Source organism: Hemiscyllium ocellatum, chromosome 26, assembly GCF_020745735.1.
Source record: "Hemiscyllium ocellatum isolate sHemOce1 chromosome 26, sHemOce1.pat.X.cur, whole genome shotgun sequence".
Classification (NCBI taxonomy): Eukaryota; Metazoa; Chordata; class Chondrichthyes; order Orectolobiformes; family Hemiscylliidae; genus Hemiscyllium; species Hemiscyllium ocellatum.
In genome coordinates, this window is record NC_083426.1 from 10907226 (window position 1) to 10935022 (window position 27797).

Consider the following 27797-nt stretch of genomic DNA (forward strand, 5'->3'; position numbering starts at 1 on the left):
CTAGTTGCCCTTGAGAAGGATTAATGGAGTTAGGTTCGTGATTTAATTAAATGGCAACACAGGTTTCAGACTATGAAAGTCCTCTCTCTGTTTGTTTCCCTATTGAACTTCCTTGATAGAGTTAACAATAATAACAGGAAGATAACAAATTATTTTCACTGGCTTATAATTATTTTGAGGTGAGACTTCACCTGTCTTGAAGCTATCTGGTTGGGTCAGGTCTTACTGAGAGTGACTGTTGCTGGTTTGTTGCTGTCTGACTCCTTTCCCTGATGACGGGCATTTCTTATCTTTCTGCAAAAGGAAAAATCAAAAGGCAGCGGGTACCCCAACGACACAAAATCCAAGATGAGTGTGGAGGAACAAGCGGAGCGCATGAAGCGTCACCAGAATGGGTCGCTCCGAGGGAACACCAAAAGGCGGAGCCTAACCCTAACGTCGGGTCAGCTGATGGCTGTGGGCACGAGCAGCCCGAAGCCTATTGCTCGGAGAGTCACGGTATGGCACTGCATGTTTCACCCTAACCTCGGCCTGCCAGGAATCTGTCCCTGGTTAAATCAACCCCAAGCCGGTTGGTGAAGCATGAAACTAGATGTTAATACTTTCCTTTGGTGTAAGTTAATTGACAGGATATAGCACTGCCGATGTCTAATTCCCATCTACTGTCTCCCATGTCCCAATGGTCTCCCTTTATAAGTGCTGTAGGTACTTGATTACCCAATGTCCTTCACTGTATCTTAACAATATAATTTAACATTTTATTAATTAGCTCAGCTCAGGGTTGATTAGCTCAGTTGGCTGGATGGCTGGTTTGTGACGCAGAGTAACACCTAGAGGGTAGGTCCAGTTAATGTGCTTACTGAGGTTACAATGAAGGTCAGCCTTCTCAACCCAGAGGAACCATCTTACGCCAGGTCCCATCAGAACCCAGGGAAACATCTTATGCCAATTCCCATTAGAATCCAGAGAAACCATCTTATGCCATGTCCCATTAGAACCCCTATCACACTCAAAAGAAAATATCAATAGCCTCTTAATGGATGATGTAACTATTCTGTTGGTGACAGTTTTGGGTCAGTAAAGCTGTCACCTTCCAACAGGAGCTGAAATTTACTCTTTCTCCCCATCCAATCCAGGTTCCTCGGCGTAAGACCACGGAGATCGATATCTGTCACCTGGAGGCAGCTGTCAGGGGGGATCACACCGCAAACTACCAGGAGACACCAAGGGAAGAGATTGCCCGACTCAGGAGGATGGATGTGGAGCCAGAGCACTATTCCGTGGACATCAACAAGGAGGTGTGTGTGGTTGTGAGTGTTGGAAGGGCAGTTGTGCACGATGGCGAGCGATTGGTGGAAGGCAGTGTGAGGGAGAAGTGTTAGAGGAATGGGAAAGTGAAGAGGGTGGTGTGCATGCAGAAATTGAATTAATTACTTTTTGACATGGGGCATTCGACTGGCACATTGCATTTATTAATCACTTCTCGTGTCCTGGGGATATCTGTGCTTTTCTGCCATAGATTTATTTTGCGAAGTTAGCAAATGCAGCAGTGTCCTTACAGAGCAAAGCTTCCACAAAGCACGGCAAAATATGTTTTAGCGATATGGGTGCAAAGTCTAATTTATTGTCCTGAAATTAGGGAGAAATTCCCTTCTCTTCTTTGAATGGTGCAGCTGAACTTTGGAATAGCCACGGAGAGCCACAGATACACCAGGTTTGTAGATCCCACTGCCCAAGTTGAGGACTTTTGGCTCTTTGGCGCCATCCATCAGTAACAGTGGTATTGCAGTTCTCTGTGAACCAGGGTGGAATTCAATCTGGTTCATGGGACGGACTGTGAGGTTGGAAGAGGCTGTAGCATCAGAATGGAAGCTGGTTGGTGGATATGAGTGGCCTTTCCACAATGCAGCGATGCTCCAGTAAAACTGGTGGGATTGAGGGGGTACTGTCTTCGAGTAAAAAATGAGGTCTGCAGATGCTGGACATCACAGCTGAAAATGTTTTGCTGATCAAAGCACAGCAGGCCAGGCAGCATCTCAGGAATAGAGAATTCGACGTTTCGAGCATAAGCCCTTCATCAGGAATGAGAGAGAGTAGCCAAGCAGGCTAAGATAAAAGGTAGGGAGGAGGGACTTGGGGGAGGGGCGATGGAGACAAGTGGTCATCTGACAGATCGAACCACCTCCACAGTTACAACCCTCCCTCCACCTTGATCCTTAACTCTTCCTGTGGCTTATCTGCCTGGTCCCCACCTCAACAGACTCTAGCACCTACTCCCAGCCGACTGCAGTCTTGGCAGTGACCAGTGCTCTTGGTGGCACAGGAGAGCTGGATGGCTAGTTTGCCAGCCCTTTGATAGGTGGGAGCTGTTGGAGCCGAGTCTCCCTCATTAAAGAGACGGGATTCCTGATGACAAGCATGCAGCATGTGCAGAATGGATTAATGCCCTTAGAAATGGTCACAGTGAGGTTACCCACTGACTTCCCATCAACTGTTGGCACTATCTAAGATAGCTATGACCCATGCTTTGCTTCACCATGAACTGTTTGAGCCCAGCAATCCATGCAAAGCGTATCCAGTTCCTCATAGCCGATTTCACAGAATCATTATCATTGCACGAAGAGGCCATTCAGCCCATCATATATGCATTATAACTTAAAGTCACACATCTGCCTTTTCCCCTAACCCTGCACAATTAGATTAGATTACTTACAGTATGGAAACAGGCCCTTCGGCCCAACAAGTCCACACCGACCCGCCGAAGCGCAACCCACCCATACCCCTACCCCTACATTTACCCCTTACCTAACACTACGGGCAATTTAGCATGGCCAATTCACCTGACCCGCACATCTTTGGACTGTGGGAGGAAACCGGAGCACCTGGAGGAAACCCACAATGTCTCTATTCAAATATTAATCCAGTGCCCTCTACAATGTCTCCGCTGAACCTGCCTCCATCAGATTTTCAGGCAGCTCATTCCAGACTCTCTGTGATAACACATTTTATTACGCTGTATTTGCTCCTTTTCAAAATCTGTGTTCTCTTGATCTCCACTTTTTAAAGATTGGAATCGGTTTCTCCCTGCCTGCTGTGTTCAGGTCCTGCATGACTTTGTTCATTTCAATAAATATCATTGTTTGGGTTTACCTCACCTTAGAGCTGGTATTGGCAAGACCAGGTAGTGTACTGGATGGCTTACTTGTTCCCTTGTTACAAAGTACAGTTACAGGGCTTGTGAATGTTTACTCGTTTTTGTCCTGATTGATTCTCTCGTGTACAGTTGTCCACACCAGACAAAGTCTTCATTCCAGAGCGATACATTGAAATTGAACCTGAGCTTCCTCTCAGTCCAGAGGAGCTCAAAGAGAAGCAGAAGAAAGTGGAACGAATCAAAACACTCATCGCAAAATCCAGGTACCGAATTGCTGAACTATGGGGGAGTTTACCAAAGCCTGGGTGTTGTAAGAGATGTCTGTAGTTGGCACCTGGTTCTAATGGGATCCTCTTTAGACAGATTCGCTACCAGCAGTCTTCTTGGTGTCGCCTCTGGGACTTGTATTCGGTGGTGAAGGATTAACTACTAATCAGTCAACAGAAAAGGCGTTTATTTGAGTAACACATAAAGTGTTATTACATAATAGCAGGTTACATTAGCTTTAACTGGTCAAGTGCATTAACACTGGGTAAGGGGCATTTGTTATTCCCTAAGAGTTAGTAATTAGGCCTCTGCTTTGTGGCTGTGGGCCAGTGTTTCCAAACCTCTCGCACTGTGGCCCCCAACTTGAGGACTTTAAATTACTATGACCCCATGACAGTGAGAACTGTTAGAGTCAGTTACGAGCAAAACAAATGTTGGAGAAACTCAGCAGGTCTATGAAGAGAGAATCAAAGTTAACTTTGAGTCCAAAATAACTCAATTTCAGTGCTGAAGATTTCGGATGGGCGATAGGCCATCTCGGACTGAGATGAGGAGAAATGTCTTCACCCAGAGAGTGGGGAGCCTGTGGAATTCTCTGCCACAGAAAGCTGTGGAGGCCTAAACATTGAATGTTTTCATGAAAGAGTTCGGTATAATCATAGAGTCATACAGCACAAGAAACAAAGAAAATTTACAGCCCAGGAGCAGGAGCAGGCCCTTCGGCCCTCCAAGCCTGAGCTGATCCAAATCTACTGTCTAAACCTGTCGGCCAATTCCTAAGCATCTGTATCTCTCTGCTCCCAACCTACTCATGCATTTATCCAGATGCATCTTAAATGAATCAACCGTGCCTGCCTCTACCATCTCTGCTGGCAACACATTCCAGACACACACCACACTCTGTGTGAAGTACTTGCCACGTGTATCCCCCTTAAACTGTTCACCCCTCACCTTGAAAGCATGACCTTTCATTATCGAATCCTTCACCTTGGGAAAAAGCTTATCTGTATCCATCCTTCTATACCCTTCATGATTTTGTAAACCTCAATCAGGTCCTGCCTCAATCTCCTTTTTCCTAATGAAAACAAACGTAACCTACTCAACCTCTCTTCATAGCTAGCTCCTTCTATACCAGGCAATGTCATCATAAACCTTCTCTGCACCCTCTCCAAAGCGTCCCCATCATTTTGGTAATGTGGCACCCTGAACTGTACACAGTATTCTAAATGCGGCCGAACCAATGTATAATTTTAACATGACCTACCAGCTGTTGTACTCAATACCCCGTCCGGTGAAGGCAAGCATATCATATGTCTTCTTGACCACTCTATCCACCTGTGCAGCAACCTTCAGGGTACAATGGACCTGCACTCCCAGATCTTGGTCCAACTCATCCATGCAAACCAGATATACTAAACTGTTTTAGTCCCATTTGCAAGCAGTTGGTCCCTGTAAACCTTCCTATTCATGTACCCATCCAGATGTCTTTTAAATGTTGTAATTGTACCAGCCTCCACCACTTTCTCTGGCAGCTCATTCCATACACTCTTAGGAATAAAGGGATCAAAGTGTATGGGGAGAAAGCGGAAGCAGGGACTGGTGTTGGATGATCAGCCATGACCATTTGAATAACAGAACAAGCTTAAAGGGCCAAATGGCCTTCTCCTGCTCTGAGTTTCTCTATTTCTGTGAAATCTGTAATGCCTTCACCTACTTGGCCTGTGAGTCATAACAACGTGGATTTTTAATAGCCATTTGAAATGGCCTAAAGGTCTTCCCCAATGTACAAAATCACATCTATTCAGGATGGAAATGCGTCATTACCACCACCATTAATGCCACCTCCTGAAAATGGCTTTTGATATTAAAAAAAACTGTCCTTCATGCAGAACAGTACAAAGGTTTGTTTGAAGTGTGCGCGTGTATAATTTTTGAATCTTCAATTCCCCCATGTAATTAGAATGTCCCTTTTCCTACTGACAAGCAGTTTTCAACATCTAATTTGGCGTCGTCATCTGCATGAGCAATGTAGTGATTTTAAAATAGTTTTGACAGCGGAGGGAGATGGTGACTTCCACAGTTTCCCATGGTGCCCAACTGTCCTCAGTGCAATAAAGGCAAGAAACTGTGGCCATTGGAAATCTGAAACAAGGACAGGCAGTGCTAGAGAAACTCAGCAGGTCTGGTAGCATCTGCAGAGATGAAAAGTGTGGCGCTGGAAAAGCACAGCAGGAGAGTCAACGTTTCGGGCGTAAGGCCTTCACTGCAGCATTTGCAGTCCTCACTTTGTCCTAGCGTCTGCAGAGAGAGAAACAGAGTTGACATCCCGAGTCCAGGGACCCTTTTGTCAGAGGTTCTGAAGGAGAGTCAGACTGAACTCTGTCTCTACAGATGCTGCAGAGTGTCTCCAGCACTGTCTGCTTTTGTTCACAGTGCAGGATGGGGGAGAAGGCAGTGAAGTGACATTCCTGCAATGAATAGCTCATTCGGATTTGGGCTGGGCGGGAAGGACGATGGGAGAAGGGCACTGCGCATATTTGGACAGCAGAGTGAATGGTCTATGTGATGTCAGCTTGCAGAACATCATCCCCTTAAATGAAGGGCTGACCGACACCAACCTCGACCCTGAGCTCCAACTCCAGGAGCAGGAGAAGAGGATCGAGATTTCCTGTGCTCTGGCCACAGAGGCATCCAGGCGCAGCCGGCTCTTATCAGGTAACGCATGTGGTCACGCTCTGCTTGTGCTCTGGAAATGAATGGTTCCTGGGATGGCAGGACTGATTTCTGGAGAGAGAGAGAGAGAGAAAGAGAGAGAGAAAGAGAGAGACTGCCTCGGTTAGGACAAGATTCATCAGAGTTCAGAAGAATGGGGGGGATTTAATAGAAACCTCTAGAATTTCTAATAAGGCCATGCCGAGTTAACACAGGAAGGAAGTTTTCAATGACCAGGGAGTCCTGAATTAAGGGTGACAATCTGGAGATATGGGATAGGCCGTTTAAAATGGTGTTAAGAAGAATTGTCTTCACCCAGACGGTGATGAACCTGTGGAATTCTCAGCCACGAAAAGTCATTCTGGACAAAGCATTGAATATTTTCAAGAAGGAATTGGGTATATTTCTTAAGCCGAAAGTGATCAAAGGGTACTCCACGTATAATAATCATCCAGTAGCTCTGACCATACTTCATTTTAACCAGAAGTCCTGAGGCTTCAGGTGCCCTCTAGAGTCTTCCACCTTCCCCAGCAGCACCCACTGTTCCTGATATAGGCCGCAGTCTGAGGAACTCTGGTCTGTCCTTCTACCTGTACAGCCTGGGATTTGGCTACCCCCAGGAAGATCACTCAAGCACGTGGGACCTGGACACCATCAGGGTCTGGACTCCCACAGGATCCCAGTGCCGATGCCTCAGCTGCAGGTGGGACATTTCTAATGAATATTACTGAGATCCTGCTCTCCACCCATCCCCCATCTCTGGTAGATGTGAATGCTTATCAAATTTCCCTTCAAGTCACATATCATCCTGATTTGGTCATGCATCACTGTTCCTTCAGCACTCCTGGGACATTGTCCTGGAGTGTGCAAACACCACAGACGCATGGACCATAAATGTCAACTTAGGCTGAAAAACTTGTTTCTCTGTTTAAATTCTTATTGTCAAAGTGCTGTCACCAAAAAGACAGCAATGGGTCAAGCAAAGAGGGTGTCAGTACTTCCTAGAGATAGATAATCAAGTGCCCTCACAATTACTATCCAAATACAAATGTTTTTAATGATCAAATGTGGATCAGCTCAGACAGCTATTAAGTTTGGATGAATTTATTTCCAGGATGAATTATCATTTGGCATTAAATACTTAGTGATGCTTTATTTTTCTAAAACAATTTTCTTTTTAATCCATTGCCATTCACTCAGTCCACATTTACTTTAATCATCATGCTCAGGACAGCACTGGAAGAGACTGTGTTGTGGTGGCAGTCCTGTTTAACTGGGTCAAGCACTGCTGGAGGTTGGTGGGTACGGGATGATCTGTGGAGGGGAAAACCAGTTGCACGTGGATTGGAAACAAAGACAGACATCTAGATGGAGGGAGACAAGGCAGTGTTCGGCAAGTGGACTACCTGTGGTGAGGGAAGGAAGGGGTAAAGGGCACGCTGTGGGAGTGGGCACCATAGAGTTGGGTTGGGAGGGGTGTGGTGGTTGGAAGGGGTAAGTGGCTTGATGTCAATATGGGGATCCTTAAGTTGGTGAAACTTCAGAGAAGGCAAATCAATGGAAGGAAAACGACAGTCACTTACACAGGGGAACCTCTGAACAATGGGTATGGTGGCCAGGTACTAAGAATGCAATAGCCTGCATTTAGTCACAGCTAACTGTAGGAGGAGAAAGGGGTGTTGTCAATGCAGGACTTTGCACGTGGGCTTGTTTAGGGGTGTGATTTTGTTTTTGAAAGAATGCTTTTGCCATCATCTTTGCTTCATTTATTCCACGCTTCCATTCCATTTAGTTCCAGCTTCAAGCGCACCAGGTTCTTCAAACCCACCATCATCTCCCATCTCCTCACTGCCACCTCAGATTACTGATGGAAGCCATTTAATGTGTGTCTGAAGAAGTAAGCAGTTTTTAAAGAAAGACTCATCATTTGTAACTTTAAAAGAATGACATACTTGTATGATGTCTACTTATTAAGCATTAGCTGCATGCAGTGATTGATGTAAATTGGGTAGATTGACATCAGGTCCTATGAAAGTTTAGGCAATGAAGGCCTGTCACATTCCTAATTGCCTTTCCTCAGTTTGTACCAATTTCCTTTCTTCTCAAAGCTTGCACCTAACATTTGATCATGTGTCATATGATCATGTGACACAAGTCATGTGGTGTTCAATTTTATGATTTTGATAATATGACATTTGCGAACACATTATTACATTTCCTTAGTTGAGTCTTTCAATGACATCAATACCTGAATAAGCTTTGTAATGTTTAGATGTACATCGGGTTGAGAAATGTAATTTATGTCTTGGAGCACTAAGGAATGGAAAGATTCAAAATTGTTAGGGTAAGTTGGGCCTAGGACACTACCGTGAGGATCTGCACTGGGACACCTTGGCAGGAATGTCTCAGGGGAGTGTCCTAGGCCTAACCATCTTCAGCTGCTTCGTTAATTGGGCGGCATGGTGGCACAGTGGTGAGCACTGCTGCCTCACAGCGCCAGAGACCTGGGTTCGATTCCCACCTCAGGCGACTGACTGTGTGAAGCTTGCACGTTCTTCTGCGTGGGTTTCCTCTGGGTGCTCCAGTTTCCTCCCACAGTCCAAAGATGTGTAGGTTAGGGTGGATTGGCTAAATTGCTAAATTGCCCGTAGTGTTAGATAAGGGGTAAATGTAGTGGTATGGGTGGGTTGTGCTCCGATGGGTCAGTGTGTATTTGTTGGCCCGAAGGGCCTGTTTCCACACTGTAAGTAATCTAATCTAATTAATGACCTTCCCTCCATCATAAGGTCAGAAATAGGGATGTTCACTATGGTTGATGGTTACGCAATGTCCATTCACAATTCCTCTGTGTCCAAATGCATCAAGATCTGGAAAATATCCAGGCTTGGGCGAACAAATGGCAAGTAGTATTCATGGCTTACAAATGTCAGGCAGTGACCATTTCCAGCAAGAGAAAATCTAACTGTCTCCCCTGATGTTCAATAATGTTATTGTTACTGAATTTCCACTATCAACATCTGGGGGTTACCATTGACTCAGCTGGACTCACCATATCAGTGCTGTGGCTACCAGAGCAGGTCAGGGGCTTGGAACCCTGTAGTGAGCAACTCACCACCTGACTCCACAAATCTACAAGGCACAAGACAAGAGTATGATAGAATACTCCCCACTTGCCTGGATGGGGGTAGCTCCAACAACACTCAAGAAGTTCGACACCATTTCAAGATGAAGCAGTCTGATCGATTGGCATCACATTCATAGACATTCACACCCTCCATCATCAGCAGTATGTAATTTCTACAGTGAGATGCATTGCAGAAATTCACCAGCACCCCTTTGACAACACCTTCCAAACCCACAATCATGACCATCTAGGACAAGGGCAGCAGATACATAGGAGCACCACCACCTGCATGTTCCCATCTGGGTGGCATGATGGCTCAGTGGGTTCGATCATAGCCTTGGGTGACTGTTTGTATGGAGCTTGCACATTCTCCCCATGTCTACCAGGGTTTCCTCTGGGTGTTCTGGTTTCCTCCCACAATGCAAAGTTGTGCAGGATCGGGTGGATTGGCCATGGGAAGTACAGTTCTGAGGTAGGAGGGTGAGTTTAGATTAGATTAGATTACTTACAAAGTGGAAACAGGCCCTTCGGCCCAACAAGTCCACACCGATCCGCCGAAGCGCAACCCACCCATACCCTTACATTTACCCCTTACCTAACACTACGGGCAATTTAGCATGGCCAATTCACCTGACCCGCACATCTTTGTACTGTGGGAGGAAACCGGAGCACCCGGAGGAAACCCACGCAGACACGGGGAGAACGTGCAAACTCCACACAGTCAGTCGCCTGAGTCGGGAATTGAACCCGGGTCTCAGGCACTGTGAGGCAGCAAGTTGCTGCTGGAGGGATAGTGTGGACTCGCCCCACCCCTGCTGTTGACTCAGAGCTTCTGGGCAATTTTCTTCAGTCTCAACTTTCTTCATAACTGTTCTTCCTTATTTTGGAGGAACTGGCAGTGCCCAACCATGCAATTGCAAGCTCATAATTGCCAGAGTCCCACACACACAGGAGTCCTGTGTACAAGTTGCCATTTCTCTAGGATGATCCCACGTGCCAATTCTGGTAGGACGCCTGACCAAAATGGATGGGTTCAGAACCCTAGTACTAATAATTTCATTTTGAAAATACCTTTTATCGTCTTGCATAAGGTCCCCTCTCTATCCACTCCCTTCCAAAGTTGACTTTCTCAGTATTCGGTGCTCCTGGTATCTGGAATGTGCCTCCTTTGGTCTTTAAATGTTCATTGAAAAATCATCAGGGCTGCAAAAGCTGAATTGTGACAGAGGATAGAAGTAAAACTGATAACACACAACATATCACTAAAATAAAAGTACAAAGTAGTAAAAGGGTTACAGAATTATGATTTCAACATTTGAATGACAGCAATGCCTTGTAAAATACATGCCCCTTAATTTATCATTTATAAAGGGCTATTGCAATTTGCACTTTGTATTCTTATTCAAAGATCATATGTTGTCAGGTTGAGTTGGTTAAAATTTTCACTTATTTCACACTGTTGCTAAATGTTACAAAGGAAGTGATTTGTAGTCTATGCATTCTCAATTTAATTTAAATCAGAGTCTCTTTCCTCTTCATTTTAATGTCCTTAAGTGATGGAGAGTTAAGAGCTGATCAGCCACACCGTGCAGCAAGATCATTTATTACGTGTTTCTTTTGCAGCTCAAGCTGTTGCTGCCATCAAGTATCACGGGTCGACGTACTGAAGACTATCAGTCGTACGTTGACACCATCGACAGGACTGAGTTTCAGACTGAGCAGGAGCCTTTGTCCAAGAGCCACTGACACCCAGCGGAGACCAGATTGAATGACTCCTTCATATTTAAAGAAGACAACACCTCCCAATATTCATCCAGGAGCTTCTTGTTGTTTTAGTCCTTCACGTGACCTGATTTTATTTTGCGTTTGAGCAATGAATTCTGAGGAACCTGGGCTACCACTGTAAGATTGAGGTTTCGACCGGAAGGAAAGTCTATGAATGCATTTTATACTTTATAACCGCTCTCATTATATGCTGGGGAAAATACTTACATTAAAAATGATTAATACTGTATTTATAAAAGTCATAAGAGGGACCAAGTATTTTCATTAGATTCCTGCTGTATCTTTGAGAGGAAGAGGGCACGGAGTAGACTGAGGTTCATTTGGAACTGCACATTATTCTGGAAGCTGGTATGTGCAGCAAAAACAGGCCTGTTCGCTGATGACAAGCAGAACCCCAAGAGGAAGCTTGTGAGCGATTAGGGAGGAGAAGTGCCCTAGATCCCCTGAAGATAGATAACTTTATTTTTTGAAAAAAACAATTCATCTCAGTATCATCTCCCTTGCCAGTAGGTATCCAGGAGAAGGAAGTTGGGCAAACTATCTGACAGGGACTTGATAGCAGAGCTTGGAGTACCAGGGGAATGGTCATTTCATACAAAGTTGATGCCCACCAGCACTGACCTTACCAGGGGGCATGAGGATAGAGTGAGTGGGTAATTACTTGTGGCACTGATCACCGTTTGAGTCCCATGATGCCAGTGTGGTTTTCACTGTCAACTATCCACTGATGGTTGAAGAAGGAGGGCAGAGAGATTCCCCCTGCCCTTTCCAGTGATCGGAGCCAATCCTGATCTTGCTTCAGACACTAGACTTGGTTGTATACCCTGCATAGCCAGCTGAAGTCCTTCCCCCTCCCGAAGTGTGCAGGCGGGTCAGTAACTGATGTGCTCAGTGAAAGTGTAGGCGCCTCATGAAGGTTTTACTGTACACCCATCTCAAGGAATAGATTGAGGCACAGAAACATATGTTCAAAGGTCAAGGATATTATTTCCCCAAAAAAACCAAATACCCTTCTTGACTTTCCTTCTCTTCCAAACCTGTAACTCTTACAGGTGTCAATCAGCAGATTCTCTCAGTGAATAATTTTCATTAGAATAACGCAGAAATTTGCAAATATATTACCTCCTCGATCTTTGCTTTCCTATTAACTTTCTTTTGTTGACTATTTTGAGAAGCCTATTTGGGAGAGGCTGCAAGATAAAAATGTAGGCTTTGGTAGTCAAGTGTAAACTAGCTCAATCTTCATGTCTGTTCGAAAATGTGGCTGAACCCGTTTTATCAATACACGTCAGTGTGCCTTCTCATTAGCAATGGCCTCAGCTACTGTGTTGTCATGGTAGCGATGGAAAACAAAGTTAAGAGGAAGACTCAATTTTACAGAGCTTGTGTCAAATTCAACGAGTACTTGTTGACTGACTGTTGATGAGCTCTTCTGTGACTTGCTAAATAGGCTAAGTCCAGTTTGTTTAATGGGAGATCTGAACGTAATATGAACAGTTGGGTTAAACTGTTGCACGGTATAACTCTGAACCTTCTCTCTGTACATATGTGTTGTATAAAGATGAAAAGTTTATGCCAGAATTTACAAAGCACTGAGCTTCTCCTTTGCCCAGTCCTGTTGTCAGTTGGCTGTCTTGTCAGTCTGAGGTCACACTGTGTAGCCATCTGACATGTGACAACCGACCTGATATCTCTCCATGGAGGCACTGGTTCAGTTGGTTTCAGACTGCTCTCTATTAAGGCCAGCACTGATAACATGATTGTGACCAGTTAGTTTTTTGCTTATAAGCTCCTTAAGACATTTTTCCATTTAATTGCTCTCCCACTGCCATCAATCCAGAAGAACGTAGAGTTGCCAGAAGTTAGAAAATGACTGAATTGGACTCCCTGTGTACTCCACTGTGAAGTTTGCACCCAATTGGACGCACTCTTTTTGGAAGTTCTCCAACTCTTTGTGGTAGCAAGGATGGGGATAAGGATTGGGGTCATGTGGATGAAGAGGAGAAATTTGGGCAGAAGGTCAATACTAGAAGCCGCGGCAGAGTTTGCAGCAGGAAATCCAGTTCTGTTGAAGGCATTAACTCTGGTGAGCGTCAGGGATAGTTGGAATGTGCTTGGGGGATCTTCTTCAGTCAAGTTGAGGAATGAATGTGGTGCAGTTGAGAATACATGGCAGTTATTTATCAGCTCCGAGTTAATGTCAGTCTTGTGATGGTCTTCTAGAAGGTCAGCGCCATTGAGCAACCTGATTCTCATTAAAGAGGGTCTCTCTTGCGATTGTGGAAGAGGAATTTTATAAGGGTTCTCCTTTGTTGTATAATGAGTCAATTCCAGATGGAGAGGGGAGGTTATAGGGTGCCAAGCTTTCACTGGGTCAATACTGAGGTAGCAAATTAAGTTCTCTTGTTGGAGGAGGGACCTTGTCTCAAGCACAAAAACTTGGCCAACTCTTTGACAATAAAATGCTATTCAGTGTGCTGGCTGTTGGGATTCATGAACTAGGAGCAATGATTTACAATCCTAATGTAAATAAATTCTTGTCACCAGGAATGGAGAGCTGTAACTGCAGTTATACATCCATGCAAAATTGTTCCAATGTTTGATCATATCCTGGTGTCAGCACACATTAGCTTGTTCTTTCAACAGCTGCAGTATAGCTCCAGTCTCAATATAGAGCTACAACAAGTAAAGGGTGACCTACTCGTGACCTGGATGTTGAATAAGCTGTGGACAAAGTAAGCAAGAGGTTTCATTGATTGGGAGACATTTGCTTTTCATCAGATGATCTTGCAGCTTGTTTGCTTCACCCATTGACTTCTGAGTCTTACTCTGAGCAATCTGGGAAAAGATTTCCGCTGGGGTCAGAAATGCCTCGTTTCATAAATAAACTTGGTAAAATTAAAGAAAAAAAACTATCTAATACTGATCTCTTTCCAGAGTCACTACAAAAGAGTGTACTATTCAAATACGCACAGTATTGATGTACAGAGACTAACTCTGTCTCACCTATCTGAATGCTATCCTTGCAAAGCTGGCAGACTTCAGCACTATGAGATCATAAATTACATTGTCACATTAATTGTTGAGTCAGTTGAAAGAAAGAGTTTACTTTTGGAAAGGAAATCTGAAATCTGGATCTGTTCACATATTCCAACATGAATACCTATGTGTGGTTTCACTCTATTATGAAGTTATTGTTAATTATGAACTGATCTGGCTCTGCCAGAGAATTTATGGTCGACATGGAGTATCCTGAGGTTACCGCATTAATGCAGACTCCAGTTCCATGCAGGTGTGAGGGGGTGATGATTTCCATGATACAATGGGCATGACCAGTGGTCAACTGAATGTTTGGTCTCATACAGTTGTGCTCTTGGCGTCTTCACTGGTGCAATCAATGTTGAGGATTGACTAAGGCAGAAAATGTGTTGCTGGAAAAGTGCAGCAAGTCAGGCAGCATCCATGGAACAGGAAATTCAACATTTCGGGCATAAGCCCTTCATCATTGAATTTCCTGTTCCTTTGATGCTGCCTGACCTGCTGCACTTTTCCAGCAACACATTTTCAGCTCTGATCTCCAGCATCTGCAGACCTCACTTTCTCCTCGATTGACTAGGGCAAGCAAAGCAACTAATGGCTGGTACAAGCAAAATAGTAAAGGGGCCAGAATGGAAAGATCCAGAAGTCCATCATCAGACGAGGAGGCTGTGCAGGACTAAAGGCAGGGGGTGCTACAAATTGGCTAATGCATGTGAAGACAGATGAGAAGGGAATGTGACCTGGGATGTGGATGTGCATAGGACATAAGAACAAGGGAATGAACCTGGGGGAGGGCGAGGGTAGGGTAGATTGAGTTGTGAGGATGCGAAATGTGAACCAGGGAAGGAGACTGGACTGTAAGGTGAGATATAAGCTATGCGGGTGGAGTCAACATGTGGAGCAATAATTGTGGGTGACCGAAGTCAAGCTGAGTCAATGTGTGATTGATGCTGTTTGTAAAACAGAACAAAACTCTTAATTTAGGCCATTGAAACGGTCACTGTTAACCAGTGACTAAAGCCAGAAGGTCTGTTTTAAAATATCGTCCAGCCCTGTTCATTATTGCTCAATTCACTCCTCACTTTCTCCTGGAAGTAGCTGTACACAGGCAGGTTACTGTGATGAACGTATTGTGACCATCTTCAATCACAAAATCAACATCAGTGAACGTAGAATGTTCAAAAGGATTTAGTTGAATAAAGCAGATCATTAAGTAGACTGTCACCTAGAAATTGTCAACTTTTGAACATGATTTAGCTGTGTAAGAGTGTACTATCTATAAAACTATTTGCAGTGTGAACACCAATGATGGGGAGTTAGAGGTTCCATGCACTTAGTGATTACAGCTGATGAAATGATTGAGATTTAAGGATAATAAAATCCCTAATGGATCAAACTAGAGACCACTCTAGAACTTTGTCTCTAAATGAACTCTTAATTGCTCGAGGACCTTTTGTAATCGTGACAGACTTTACTGCTGTTAGTTGGGCGGTCTCTCAGCAGGACTGATGTAGAGAATAGTGATCAGCCATTGACTTAAACCTAACATATCTGGGCCCTCCTTCCATGCTGTGGCACTGAGGACAATTCTCCAGCATCCTGGCTTTCCTTTGAAGCTCAGTCTGAGGTGTAGACTGGAACAATTTGCAGAAATTGCTCTGTCTACACCCTCTCCAGCCCAGCAGAGCTTACCACCAGATTACAGTTCTGTAGGTGCCAACCACCATCCAGTGTCTGCTTTTAGGTGACAATCCTTCTTGTGCAGCATGGAGAATGAGGATTGACCATAGGGGCACCATAACAGAGTCCAATCCTATTCTGATTAAAATCTATGTGCCTAGTTTTGTTTTTCTGAAAGTTACATTGACTCTTGATTTATTTGTTTTTGTGACTCTTGCCAATCTAGATGCTGCCATTAATGATACCATTCAGACCATAGGTCTCAGTGAGGTGTTTACTCTGTCTTGATCCGTGACCTTGCTGAACTCCGTATTTAGAATTAAATATTGCCCTGCGTCTGTAACTCGATTCATTCCATAACACCTTGACCTTCTTCAGATGAGGGGAGGGCAGTTTCAAAAGCTATGGTCTGTTCGCATCCCATACACCAACCTCTTCCATCATTCCCGCTCTCCCTCTACCGATCCCTTGACATCCCCACTGACAGCCACTGTTCCAGTGCAAACCTTGTAAATTGAACAACAGTTGAGCTCACGGAGAGGAATACTGGATTGTAGCAACCATACCTCATGTTTGAAGGAGGGTTTATTTTGAAGGGACTGGGAAACTTTACACTTAATGACTCAGGATGTGGGAAAGTAAAAGGATCAAGAATATGACATTTGTAACCTCATGTGCTTCTTTACTATGTCTTGTTTCCATTTCCTATTTGACAAAGCAGGATATTTTTTCATAGACGATAAGCTGTTCATTGCGTGACTGCTAAAATGTGTTGGGGAAGGCATTGTTTTATAGCTCACTTCGTTTGGTTGGGAATTTAGATAAGGGGTAAACCCTATAATGTACATCAATGTATTGTAATAAATAAATATCAAAAAATTATTATGAAAAATATTGAAACTAACCAGAATTAAAAAATGTAAATGTAAGTCTTAAGTGTTTGATTTTTACAAATTTTGAAGTTCTTGAAATATGTTTCAAGGTTTACGTCAATTTTAATGCTTATTTCGGTACCCTCTGCATCGGATAAGGTCATTGCCAAGCCAACTGTAATTATCAAGACAGTGCCCCTTTGTATACAAACAGCAGAACTTGATAGAGCTCAGTTAGTGTTCACACATACAGCTCAGAATAATGGGAAAGGGTATAATTGGAAGAAATGAATTAGGGTAACCAATTAGAGCCAGAGAAATTTTCAGCATGGAAACAGAACCTTCGGTCCAACCCGTCCATGCCGACCAGGTATCCCAACTCAATCTAGTCCCACCTGCCAGCACCCAGCCCATATCCCTCCAAACCTTCCTATTCATATACCCATCCAGATGCATTTTAAATGTTGCAATCGTACTAGCCTCCACCACTTCCTCTGGCAGCTCATTCCATGTACGTACCACCCTCTGTGTAAAAAAGTTGCCCCTTATGTCTCTTTTATATCTTTCTGCTCTCACCCTAAACCTTTGCCCTCTAGTTCTAGACTGTTTCACCCTAGGGAAGAGACTTTGTCTATTTATCCTATCCATGCCCCTCATGATTTTATAGACCTCTATAAGGTCACCACTCGGCCTCCGATGCTTCAGGGAATACAGCCCTGGCCTATTCAACCTCTCCCAAGAGCTCAAATCCTCCAAACCCTGGCAACATCCTTGTAAATCTTTTCTGAACTCTTTCAATTTTTACAGCATCCTTTCAGTAGGAAGGAGACAAGAATTGCATGCAATATTCCAAAAGTGGTCTAACCAATGCCCTGTACAGCCGCAACATGACCTCCCGGCTCCTGTACTCAATACTCTGACCAATAAAGGAAAACATACCAAACGCCTTCTTCACTATCCTATTTACCTGCGACTCCACTTTCAAGGAGCTATGAGCCTGCACTCCAAGGTCTCTTTGTTCAGCAACACTCCCCAGGACCTTACCATTAAGTGTATAAGTCCAACTAAGATTTGTTTTCCCAAAATTCAGCACCTCGCATTTATCTGAATTAAATGCCATTTGCCATTTCTCAGCCCACTGGCCCATCTGATCAAGATCCTGTTGTAATCTGAGGTAACCCTCTTCGCTGTCCACTACACCTCCAATTTTGGTGTCATACATCCACAGTCATACATCTGCAAAAATTGTGTCTGTACTGTCTGAAATCAGAAGAAGATAAGAGTTAATCTCATTGATACATTCAGAGTGTTGTAGGGGTTGGGTGGAGCAGACACTTTTTTATTCACCTGTGGGACATGAGTGTACACACTGCTGCTACTGAGCATCAATGGTGAAGGGAACGGATGCTTGTGGATGTGATGCCAATCAAACAGGCTACTTTATTGTGAATGGTGTCAAACTTCTTGACTGTTGTTGGGGCTGCTCCCATCCAGGCAAGTGGGGAGGATTCCATTACCCTCCTGGCTTGTGTCTTGTAGAAGTTGGAGAGGCTTTGGGGAGTCAGAAGGTGAGTTACTCATTATTTCTTGCCGCTGACCTGCTCACGTAGTCACTATGTTTATGAAGTGAGTCCAGTTGAATTCTGGTAAATGGTAATCCAAGGGTATTGTTAGTGGGTTATTCCCTGACGGTAATACCATTGAATGTTAAGAGACAATGGTTAGATTGTCTCTTAGTGAGGGTTTTCCCTGGTAGGGGGATCTAGCCAATAGGATTGCAGCTTCTGGATGAAGTGCTGATTATTATGATTGAGATGAGAAATTTCTTCACTGAGATGATCAGGAATTAATGTGATTGCCTACAAGAGAGGGTTGTTTTGCCATGAAAATATATTTAAGGCTTGAATAGAGAGACATTTGGTCTCTCAGCGGATCCAAGGAAGTTTCAAATGAGTAAAAGTCATACTTTCAATTGAACAGGGTTAATGCCAGATAAAACAGTGTGCCTCATATAGGACCTGAGGATAGCCCAAAGCACCCCACAAGCATTATAATCACTATTAATGTGGGTAACATGACTCCTAACTTGTACACAGCAAGATCTCACAGACAGTGATGTGATGATTGGATATTCTATTTTTGGTAAATGAGGAATAAGTATTGACCATGGCACAGGGATAAGTCAGCATCCATTTGAAATGATGCCAAGGGATCTTTTGCACCCATCTTAGAGGGTGGATGGAGCCTCGATTCAACATTTTAACTGAACTACAGCATCTTCCAAATAAACCCGTTGGACTATAACCTGTGATTTTTAACTTTGTCCACCGCAGTCCAACACCGGATCCTCCACATTACAGCATCTATATAACAGGCCTACACAAAAGGACAGAGATCATTACAGAATTTACAGATAATTTATAGTTGTTATGATCTCAGCTGATAGTGGTACTGGACAGATCAGAGTTCAGAATCCCAAACCTATCCTGATAAATCAGTTTTAATTTTTGCAGTTTGGTTGCATCGTGGTCAATCAGTAAACTTATAATGCAAATACAGTAGGCTGCAAATATTCTTTAACAAAAGAACACAAGTTTATTGAAAAAAAATCAAAGAAAGCTATGTATCGATAAAAGACAACTAAGGAAAGTTTTTAACCTGAACAGCAAAACACAGTTTCAAACTATTTCCCAACATTTCCTTTTACACATACTCAATCCCACCAAAAACCGTTACTCCTATCTTTAATTTCTAACTTAACCAACTCATCTCAGTTAGGTGCTCCAAAAGTTTTATTTCTTTTTTCTGTGTCTTCTGGTATTAATTGTTTGTTGAATTCTGATGGCCTAAATTTCCTTTTAGTTCAGATAGTTTGAACATTAATATATTCTCACTCTGCCACATGAGGTAAGAGTGACAGCCCTTGAAATCGAGGCCTTATTTGGCCAACTGTGGGATCAAGGAACAACAGCAAAACTGAAAGAAATGGGAATTAGAGGGCAAACTCTTCACTTGTTGCAATCATAGCCAGCATATAGGAATGGTTATGTTTGTTGGAGGTCAGCCATTTCTGCTCCAAGGTATTTCTGCAGGAGTTCCTCAGGGTAGTGTCCTAGGCTCATCCATCTCAGCTCCATCAGAAATGGGAATGCTTGCTCATGGTTGCACCACATTCAACACCATTCGCATCTCCTCAGATAATGATGCAGTCCATGTCCAAATACAACAAGAACTGGAGAATATCCAAGTTTGGGCTGATAAATAGCAACTAACATTCATGCTACAAAAATGTCACGCATTGACTTTGTCCAATAAGAGACAATCTATACACCGTCCCTTGACATTCAATGATGTTACCATGACTGAATGCCTCAGTATCAACATCCTGGGGGTTATCATTGACCAGAAACTCAACTGGACTAGCCATATAGATACAGTAGCTACAAGAGCAGGTCAGAGGCTAAGAATACTGCAATGAGTAACTCTCCAAAGCCTGTCCACTATCTACAAGGTACAGGTCAGGAGAGCTGCAAATGTGTTGCTGGTCAAAGCACAGCAGGCCAGGCAGCATCTCAGGAATAGAGAATTCGACGTTTCGAGCATAAGCCCTTCATCAGGAATGTGGGGGCAGGGCTTATGCTCGAAACGTCGAATTCTCTATTCCTGAGATGCTGCCTGGCCTGCTGTGCTTTGACCAGCAACACATTTGCAGCTGTGATCTCCAGCATCTGCAGACCTCATTTTTTACAGGTCAGGAGAGTGATGGACTACTCCCCACTTACGTGGATGTGTGCAGTTTGAACAACACTCAAGATGATTGACACGATCCAGGACAAAGCGGTTTACTTGATTGACACCACATGCACAAGCACTAGGAGATAGAGAGGACTGCAGATGCTGGAGGTCATAGTCGAAAAGTGTGGCACTGGAAAAGCACAGCAGGTCAGGCAGCATCTGAGGAGCAGAACAATCAATGTTTCAGGCATAAGCACTTCATCAGGAATGTGGGGGCAAGGAAGGGGCTGAGAGATAAATAGGAGGGTAGGGTGGGGCTGGGGGAAAGCAGCTGGGAAAGTGATAGGTAGATGCAGGTGGGGGGGTGATTGTGATAGGTCGGAGCGGAGGGTGTGGTGGATAGGTGGGAAGGAAGATGGACAGATGAGACAATTCAAGAGGACAATGTTGAAGTGGTCTGTCACAGGGCAGTGGGGTTGTTTGATGCATGTGTCCCAGTGATGTTCCCGGAAAGTTGGCATCCTGTCTCCCCAGTACAGAGAAGACTGCATCGAGAGCAATGGACACAGTAGATGAGGTGTTTAGATGTGCAAGAAAATCTCTGCCAGATGTGGAAGGATCCCTTGGGGCCTTGGATGGAGGTGAGGGGGGAGGTGTGGGTGCAGGTTTTACACTTCTTGCGGTGGTGGGAGAATGTGCTGAGAGTAGAGGGTGGGTTGGTGGGGGTGTGGATCTAACGAGGGAGTCATGAAGGGAATGGTCTCTATGGAATGGCGGTAAGGGTGGGGAGGAAAATATATCTCTGGTGGGGGGGGGGGTCTCACTGTAGGTGGCAGAAATGGTGGAAAATGATGCTCTGTATCCCAGAGGTTGGTGGGGTGGAAGGTGAGGACTGGGGGGAATTCTATCCTTGTTGCGATTGGAGGGGTGGGTTCAAGGGGGAGGGGTGTGGTGGGGGGCGCTGCTGCGGGAAGTGGAAGAGATGCATTGGAGGACATTGTTAATCACATGGGAAGGGAAATCGCAGTCCTTGAAATAGAAGGTCATCTGGGATATTCTGGAGTGGAATTTCTCCTCCTGGGAGCAGGTACAGCAGAGGCTATTCCCTTCATGACCAACATGCAGTAGCAGCAGTTTGTGTGATCAATCAGATGCACTGTAAAAAGTTGCCAAAGATCCTTAAGACAGTACCTTCCAAGCCCATGACCCCTTCCATCTAGAAGGATAAGGGCAGAAGGAAAACTACCATCTGCAAGTTCCCTTCCAAGTCACTCAACATCCTACATTGGAAATATATCACAATTTCTTCATTGCTGTTGGGTCAAAATCCAGGGATTCCCAACATAACAACTTTGTGGGTCAACTCATAAATGTGTTCACTACCACCTTCTCAAGGGACAACTGGGGATGGACGATAAATGCTGACAAGCCAGTGTCCCACAAGAAAATATTTAAAAAGCCTGGATCCTTCAGATTAAAATGATTTCTTCTCCAGTGATTGGCTTCCCCAATTTGGCACCTCGATTCTTCTGCGAGGATGAAATTATTCTCCCTTCTGAATTGAAGTCAAAAACTAAACTAGTGCCTCTGATTTGTTTTCCTCTGTCTGTCATAAACCCATCAGCATCAGCACTATATCCATTAATATCACATGTATCCTACTAGACACTTAACTGAATCACATGGAAATGATGCCTTTAGGTCATTGATCCAAATGACCTTCTGACCTTCTAAACAAATCTACGGAATTGATCAAAACCCATCTATCTTTATTTTAAAAATCGAAATTCCAACTATACCAATAATATAAACATTTCTCACACAGCTCTAAAACAGTCTTCAAACTCAATTGTTCTAAGCTACTGTTTTGGCATAATAGGGATCAGTTCCCACTCTGTTTTATTTCACCTTACATGCAAGTCATCATTAACCCTAACCTTATAACACATCATCCTACTCCTTTAATGCTTCTTTCTATATTCACCTTAAATCCACTAATATTGTGCAATCCATGTTTCCCTCATACAGTCTGGGCTCCTTAAAATCATTTAAAACTCCTTAAAAGTTTAACAACGTTCGAGTGGAGCTGACAGAATGCGCGTTGATATTAATTGCAATCCTCTGTATGGGTTCCTATTTGTGAGGCACTGCCTTTTAATTAATATTTCACAGTAGTTATGTTGCTCAACCACTGGAGGTCTCTTTGAGCTTGAGGGAGCTTAGCCATGAATTGTTGAAAAAACACAATGGCCCAGATTTTGCTTCTAAAATTACAGTAGTTTTATTTGTGTATTTCCTTTATTGTACCCTGTTCCTTTCTTAAACTATGAAAGATAGCAGGTGGAGTGTCCATAGCCCTGAAAGGTATGGGCATTGGCAAAACAAGAATCGGATGAAAGTGGCAGTGAGGAGCCTCCTGTTTTTGAAAGCAAAAAGCCCGTTTTTCGAAACAAGTGTTGAGCAGTGAGACGAGCTATTCACTAGTGAGCACAAGAAGGCTACTTGACTGCATCAGCATATCTCCATTGTTCTGTGAGTTCACCTCATTGATATGCCATTCCCCATTCTCCACCCACTGGAGAGAAACTCGATGGTGGTCCCGATGTGGAAGTCAGGGCAGTAACCTGATGACTTCAGCTCACTCCTTACTCATCTGGATCTCCGCCAGTCATCAACATCTCAGGGCAAGCTCAACGACAGTGTTTGCATGCACCTTCTGTCCATCAGGACGTCCTGGTCACTGCTGCAAAACTCAATGTCCCCAGCCCCAAAATGTCTGGAGCAAATAAAATCAAAGATGTAGGGCCATGTTGGACTGTCAACTCTTGATCTGATGTATGGCTGATCTTTAAAATTAGGGCTGGCACCAGGAATCCCAAGGAAGTCCTGGCAGTGGACTGTGGGAGAATAGGATGAGTTGGGCATCACTGGAGCATGATGCATGGCTAGTCAGGAGAGTTTGAGATGATGGTACAAGATAATAAAGGCAAGCAGACCAAATGCCACCTTCACTATTCTATCCAACTGTGACTCTACATTCAAGAAGCTATGAACCTGCACTCCAAGGTCACCTTGTCCAGCAACACTCCTCAGGACCTTACCATTAAGTGTATAAGTCCTGCTAAGGTTTGCTTTCCCCCAAAATGCAGCGCCTCACATTTATCTAAATTGAACTCCATCTGCCACTTCTCAGCACATTGGCCCATCTGATCAAGATCCCGTTGTAATCTGAGGTAACCTTCTTCACTGTCCATTACATCTCCAATTTTGGTGTCATACATCCACAGTCATACATCTGCAAACTTACTAACTATACCTCTTATGCTAATATCCAAATCATTTATATGAATGATGAAAAGCAGGGGACTCAGCATCAACCCTTGTGGCACTCCACTGGTCACAGGCCTCCAGTCTGAAAATCAACCCTCCATCACCATCCTCTGTCTTCTACCTTTGAGTCAGTTCTGTATCCAAATGGCGAGTTCTCCCTGTATTCCATGAGATCTAACCTTGCTAACCAGTCTCCCATGGGGAACCTTGTCTAATGCCTTACTGAAGTCCTTTCCAAATACATTTCCAATAAATTACCCACCACTGACGTCAAGCTCACTGATCTCTAGTTCCCTGACTTGTCCTCACGGCCTTTCTAAAACAGTGGCACCATATTAGCCAACCTCCAGTCTTCTGGCACCTTACCTGTGACTATTCATGATACAAATATCTCAGTAAGAGGCCCAGCAATCATTTTCCTAGCTTCCCACAGAGTTTTAGGGTACACCTGATCAGACTCTGGGGATTTATCCATTTTTATGTGTTTGGAGATATCCAGCACTTCCTTCTCTGCAATATGGACATTTTTCAAGATGTCACCATCTATTTCCCTGCATTCTATATCTTCCATGTCCTTTTCCACAGTAAAAACTGATACCAAATACTTGTTTAGTATCTCCCCCATCTTCTGCAGCTCCACACAAAGGCCGCCTTGCTGATCTTTGAGGGGCCCTTTTCTCTCCCTAATTACCCTTTTGTCCTTTATGTATTTGTAAAAACCTTTGGATTCTCCTTAACTCTATTTGCCAAAGATATCTCATGTCCCTGTTTTGCCCTCCTGATATCCCTCTTAAATATATTCCTACTGCCTTTATACTCTTCTCAGGGTTCACGAGATCTGTCCTGTCTGTACCTAACATAAGTTTCCTTCTTTTTCTTAACCAAACCCTCAATTTCTTTAGTCATCCAGCATTCCCTATACCTACCAGCCTTTCCTTTCATCCTGACAGGAATATACTTTCTCTGGGTTCTTGTTACCTCATTTCTAAAGGCTTCCCATTTTCCAGCCATCACTTTACCTGCGAACGTCTGTCCCCAATCAACTTTTGAAAGTTCTTGCCTAATACGATCCAAATTGGCCTTTCTCCAATTTAGAACTTCAACTTTTAGATCTGGTCTATCCTTTTCTATCACTATTTTAAAACTAATAGAATTATTGTCGCTGGCCACAAAGTGCTCTCCCATTGATACCTCAGTCACCTGCCCTGCCTTACTTCCCAAGAGTAGGTCAAGTTTTGCGCCATCTCTAGTTGGTACATCCACATACTGAATCAGAAAATTGTCTTGTACACACTTAACAAATTCCTATCCATCTAAACCCTTCACACCAAGGCAGTCCAAGTCCATATTTGGAAAGTTAAAATCCCCTACCAGAACCACACTACTATTCTTACAGATAACCGTGATCTCCTTACAAATCTGTTTCTCAATTTCCCTCTGACTATTAGGGGGTCTATAATACAATCCCAATTATGTGATCATCCCTTTCTTATATCTCAATTCCACCCAACTAACTTCCCTGGATGTATATTCCGAAATATCCCAGAATAGCAACTTTAATGCTATCCCTTATCAAAAACGTCACTTTTCTTCCTCTCTTGCCTCTCTTTCTATCCTTCCTGTAGCATTTGTATCCTGGGACATTAAGCTGCCAGCCCTGTCCAGCCCTGAGCCATGTTTCTGTAATTGATATGATATCCCAGTCCCATGTTCCTAACCATGTCCTGAGTTCATCTGCCTTTTGCATTGAAATAAGTGCAGTTTAATTTAGCAGTCCTACCTTGTTCTCTGCTTTATCGCTGCCTGCCCTGACTGTTTGACTTGCCTTGGTTCTCAACTGTACCAGTCTCAGATTAATCTCTTTCCTCACTATCTCCCTGGGTCCCAACTCCACCCCCCCACCCTTTACTAGTTTAAATCCTCCTGAGCAACTCTAACAAATCTCCCTACCAGTCTATTAGTCTTTGTCTAATTCAGGTGCAATCCGTCCTTCTTGTACAGGTCTCTTCTACCCCAAAAAGAGCTTCCAATGATCCAAAAATGTGAATCCTTCTCCCATACACCAGCACCTCAGCCATGCATTCATCTGCTCTATCCTCCTATTCCTGCCCTCACTAGCTCATATCACCGGGAGTAATCCAGATATTACTATTTTCTAGGACCTCCTTTTTAAATTTCTGCCTAACTCTCTGTAATCTCCCTTCAGAATCTCAACCTTTTCCCTTCCAATGTCGTTGGTTACAATGAGGACAATGACCTCTTGCTGGTCCCTCTCCCCTTGAGAACATTCTGCACCCTCTCTGAGACATCCTTGATCCTGGCCCAGGGAAGCAACACACCATTCTGATTTCTCACTGCTGGCCACAGAAACGTCTGTCTGTACCTTGGACTGGACAGTTCACTAACACAATCGATCTCTTGAAACCCAATGTACCCCTCATTGCATTAGAGCCAATCTCAATACTAGAAACTAGACTGTTCGTGTTGCGTTCCCCTGAGAATCCATCACCACCTACATTTTCCAAAACAGCGTAATTGTTTGAAATAGAGATAGCCACAGAAGACTCCTGCATCAGCTGCCTACCTCTCTTACCTTTTCTGGAGTTAACCCATCTATGTGACTATATCTGAGACTTTCCCCCCTTCCTATAACTGCCATCCATCACATCCTCTTTCTCTTGTAAATTCCTCATTACCTCTAACTGTCTCTCCCATCCATTCGATCTGATAAGATTTGCAACCATTTATTTATTGCAGATATAATCCTCAGTAACCTGTAAACTTTCCCTAAACTCCCACATCCGACAAGAAGGACATATCTCTCCACTAAAGTCCATTTTTGCTTCTTTCAATCTATAGACCCAGAAAATAGCACTGTTTTATTCCTCTACAAAGCACTGCTCCAGGTTAAATTAATACATATGTCTTATATTTTCAGTTTAATCAAGAGACCTATCTCAATGAAACATATAATCAAGAAAGAACCTACTCTACTCTCTACTGCAGACTTTCTCTAAGGCCACATTTAAAAATATTCACTAATCTGTTTCTGTGCTGTGACCTCTCTCCAACAAATTCCTCCAAGATCAGTTGTGAATTTCACTGTTAGTTAATTTTCCCAGACCCACTCCGATGTCCACCAATACATGAATTCAAACAGCAAAAGCCGTAACTGTGCAGGTTCCCTGCTATGTCAGTTAGCAGTGTGGGTTCTAATTCTCTCTCTCTCTCTCTCTTTCTCTCTCTCTCTCTCCTGCACTGACCTCACCATGTGCTTCCTTTGTCTGTTCCTCTCCCTTTTTAAAGTGCTGTTGTTTTGACTTTTTTTTCTCCAAAGTTTCAAAACAATGCAACAGCATATAAAGCAGTAATTGCTGCTCCTGGTATTCAAGGAAATCACCTCCAACACCTAAAATACCTCAAAAAAGGAGTAGCTGTTACAGCCAAATATTTTTACTGTCCTCCATTTTGGATTACCCAGAATCCTATTGTTTCTTTTTTGCTCTTTGGAGAACTATAACATCATCATTGATACTCCCAAATGGGTCTGGAAGTGCATTAACTTGTTCAGCTTCTGATTTAATGCCTGATTTGATAGATATTCTGAATCTTAAGAATTGCTTTCTACAAGATGTTCAATTCTTATCAATTTACCGCAGAAATTAAATATTCACAGTGCAGGAGAGAGAGAGAGAGAGAGAGAGAAAGAACCCACACTGCTAACTGACATAGATGGGAACCTGCATAGTTACTGCCTTTGAATTCATATATCGGTGGACATCGGAATGTGTCTGGGAAAATTAACTAACAGTGAGATTCAGAACTAATTTTGGAGGGATTTGTTGGGTAAAAGTCACAGTACAGAAGCAAATAAGTGAATATTTTTAAGTATTATTTCTGCTACCATATCTTTCTAATTTGATTTTTTTTTTCCTGCTTTAAAGATCTTCCATTGATAGTATAGCAATGCTGCTGCTGCAGGATTGTGCAGCCCTGAAAAGGTTTTCCTTCATTTCAAAATGGGAGACCCCCATCTTCTATAATTAAAAAGTAGGGTTTGCAGTTTCTCTGGATGAATCCCATGAATTGCGGCTTAAAT

At 43.6% G+C, this 27797-nt stretch overlaps 1 protein-coding gene across 9 annotated transcripts in view; it reads left to right on the forward strand.

Moving 5' to 3' along the window:
• Positions 1 to 13954, forward strand: part of plekha6 (pleckstrin homology domain containing, family A member 6) — a 345819-nt gene extending 331865 nt beyond the window's left edge. For all 9 annotated transcript variants that reach the window (XM_060845333.1, XM_060845334.1, XM_060845336.1 and 6 more), the window contains 6 exons: positions 304 to 498; positions 1137 to 1298; positions 3284 to 3417; positions 5994 to 6136; positions 7926 to 8030; positions 10881 to 13954. In XM_060845333.1, coding sequence (XP_060701316.1) covers positions 304 to 498; positions 1137 to 1298; positions 3284 to 3417; positions 5994 to 6136; positions 7926 to 8026 — 735 coding nt within the window. In that variant the 3' untranslated portion in view covers positions 8027 to 8030; positions 10881 to 13954. The remainder of the gene's footprint in view (positions 1 to 303; positions 499 to 1136; positions 1299 to 3283; positions 3418 to 5993; positions 6137 to 7925; positions 8031 to 10880) is intronic.
• The last annotated feature ends 13843 nt before the right edge of the window (positions 13955 to 27797 follow it).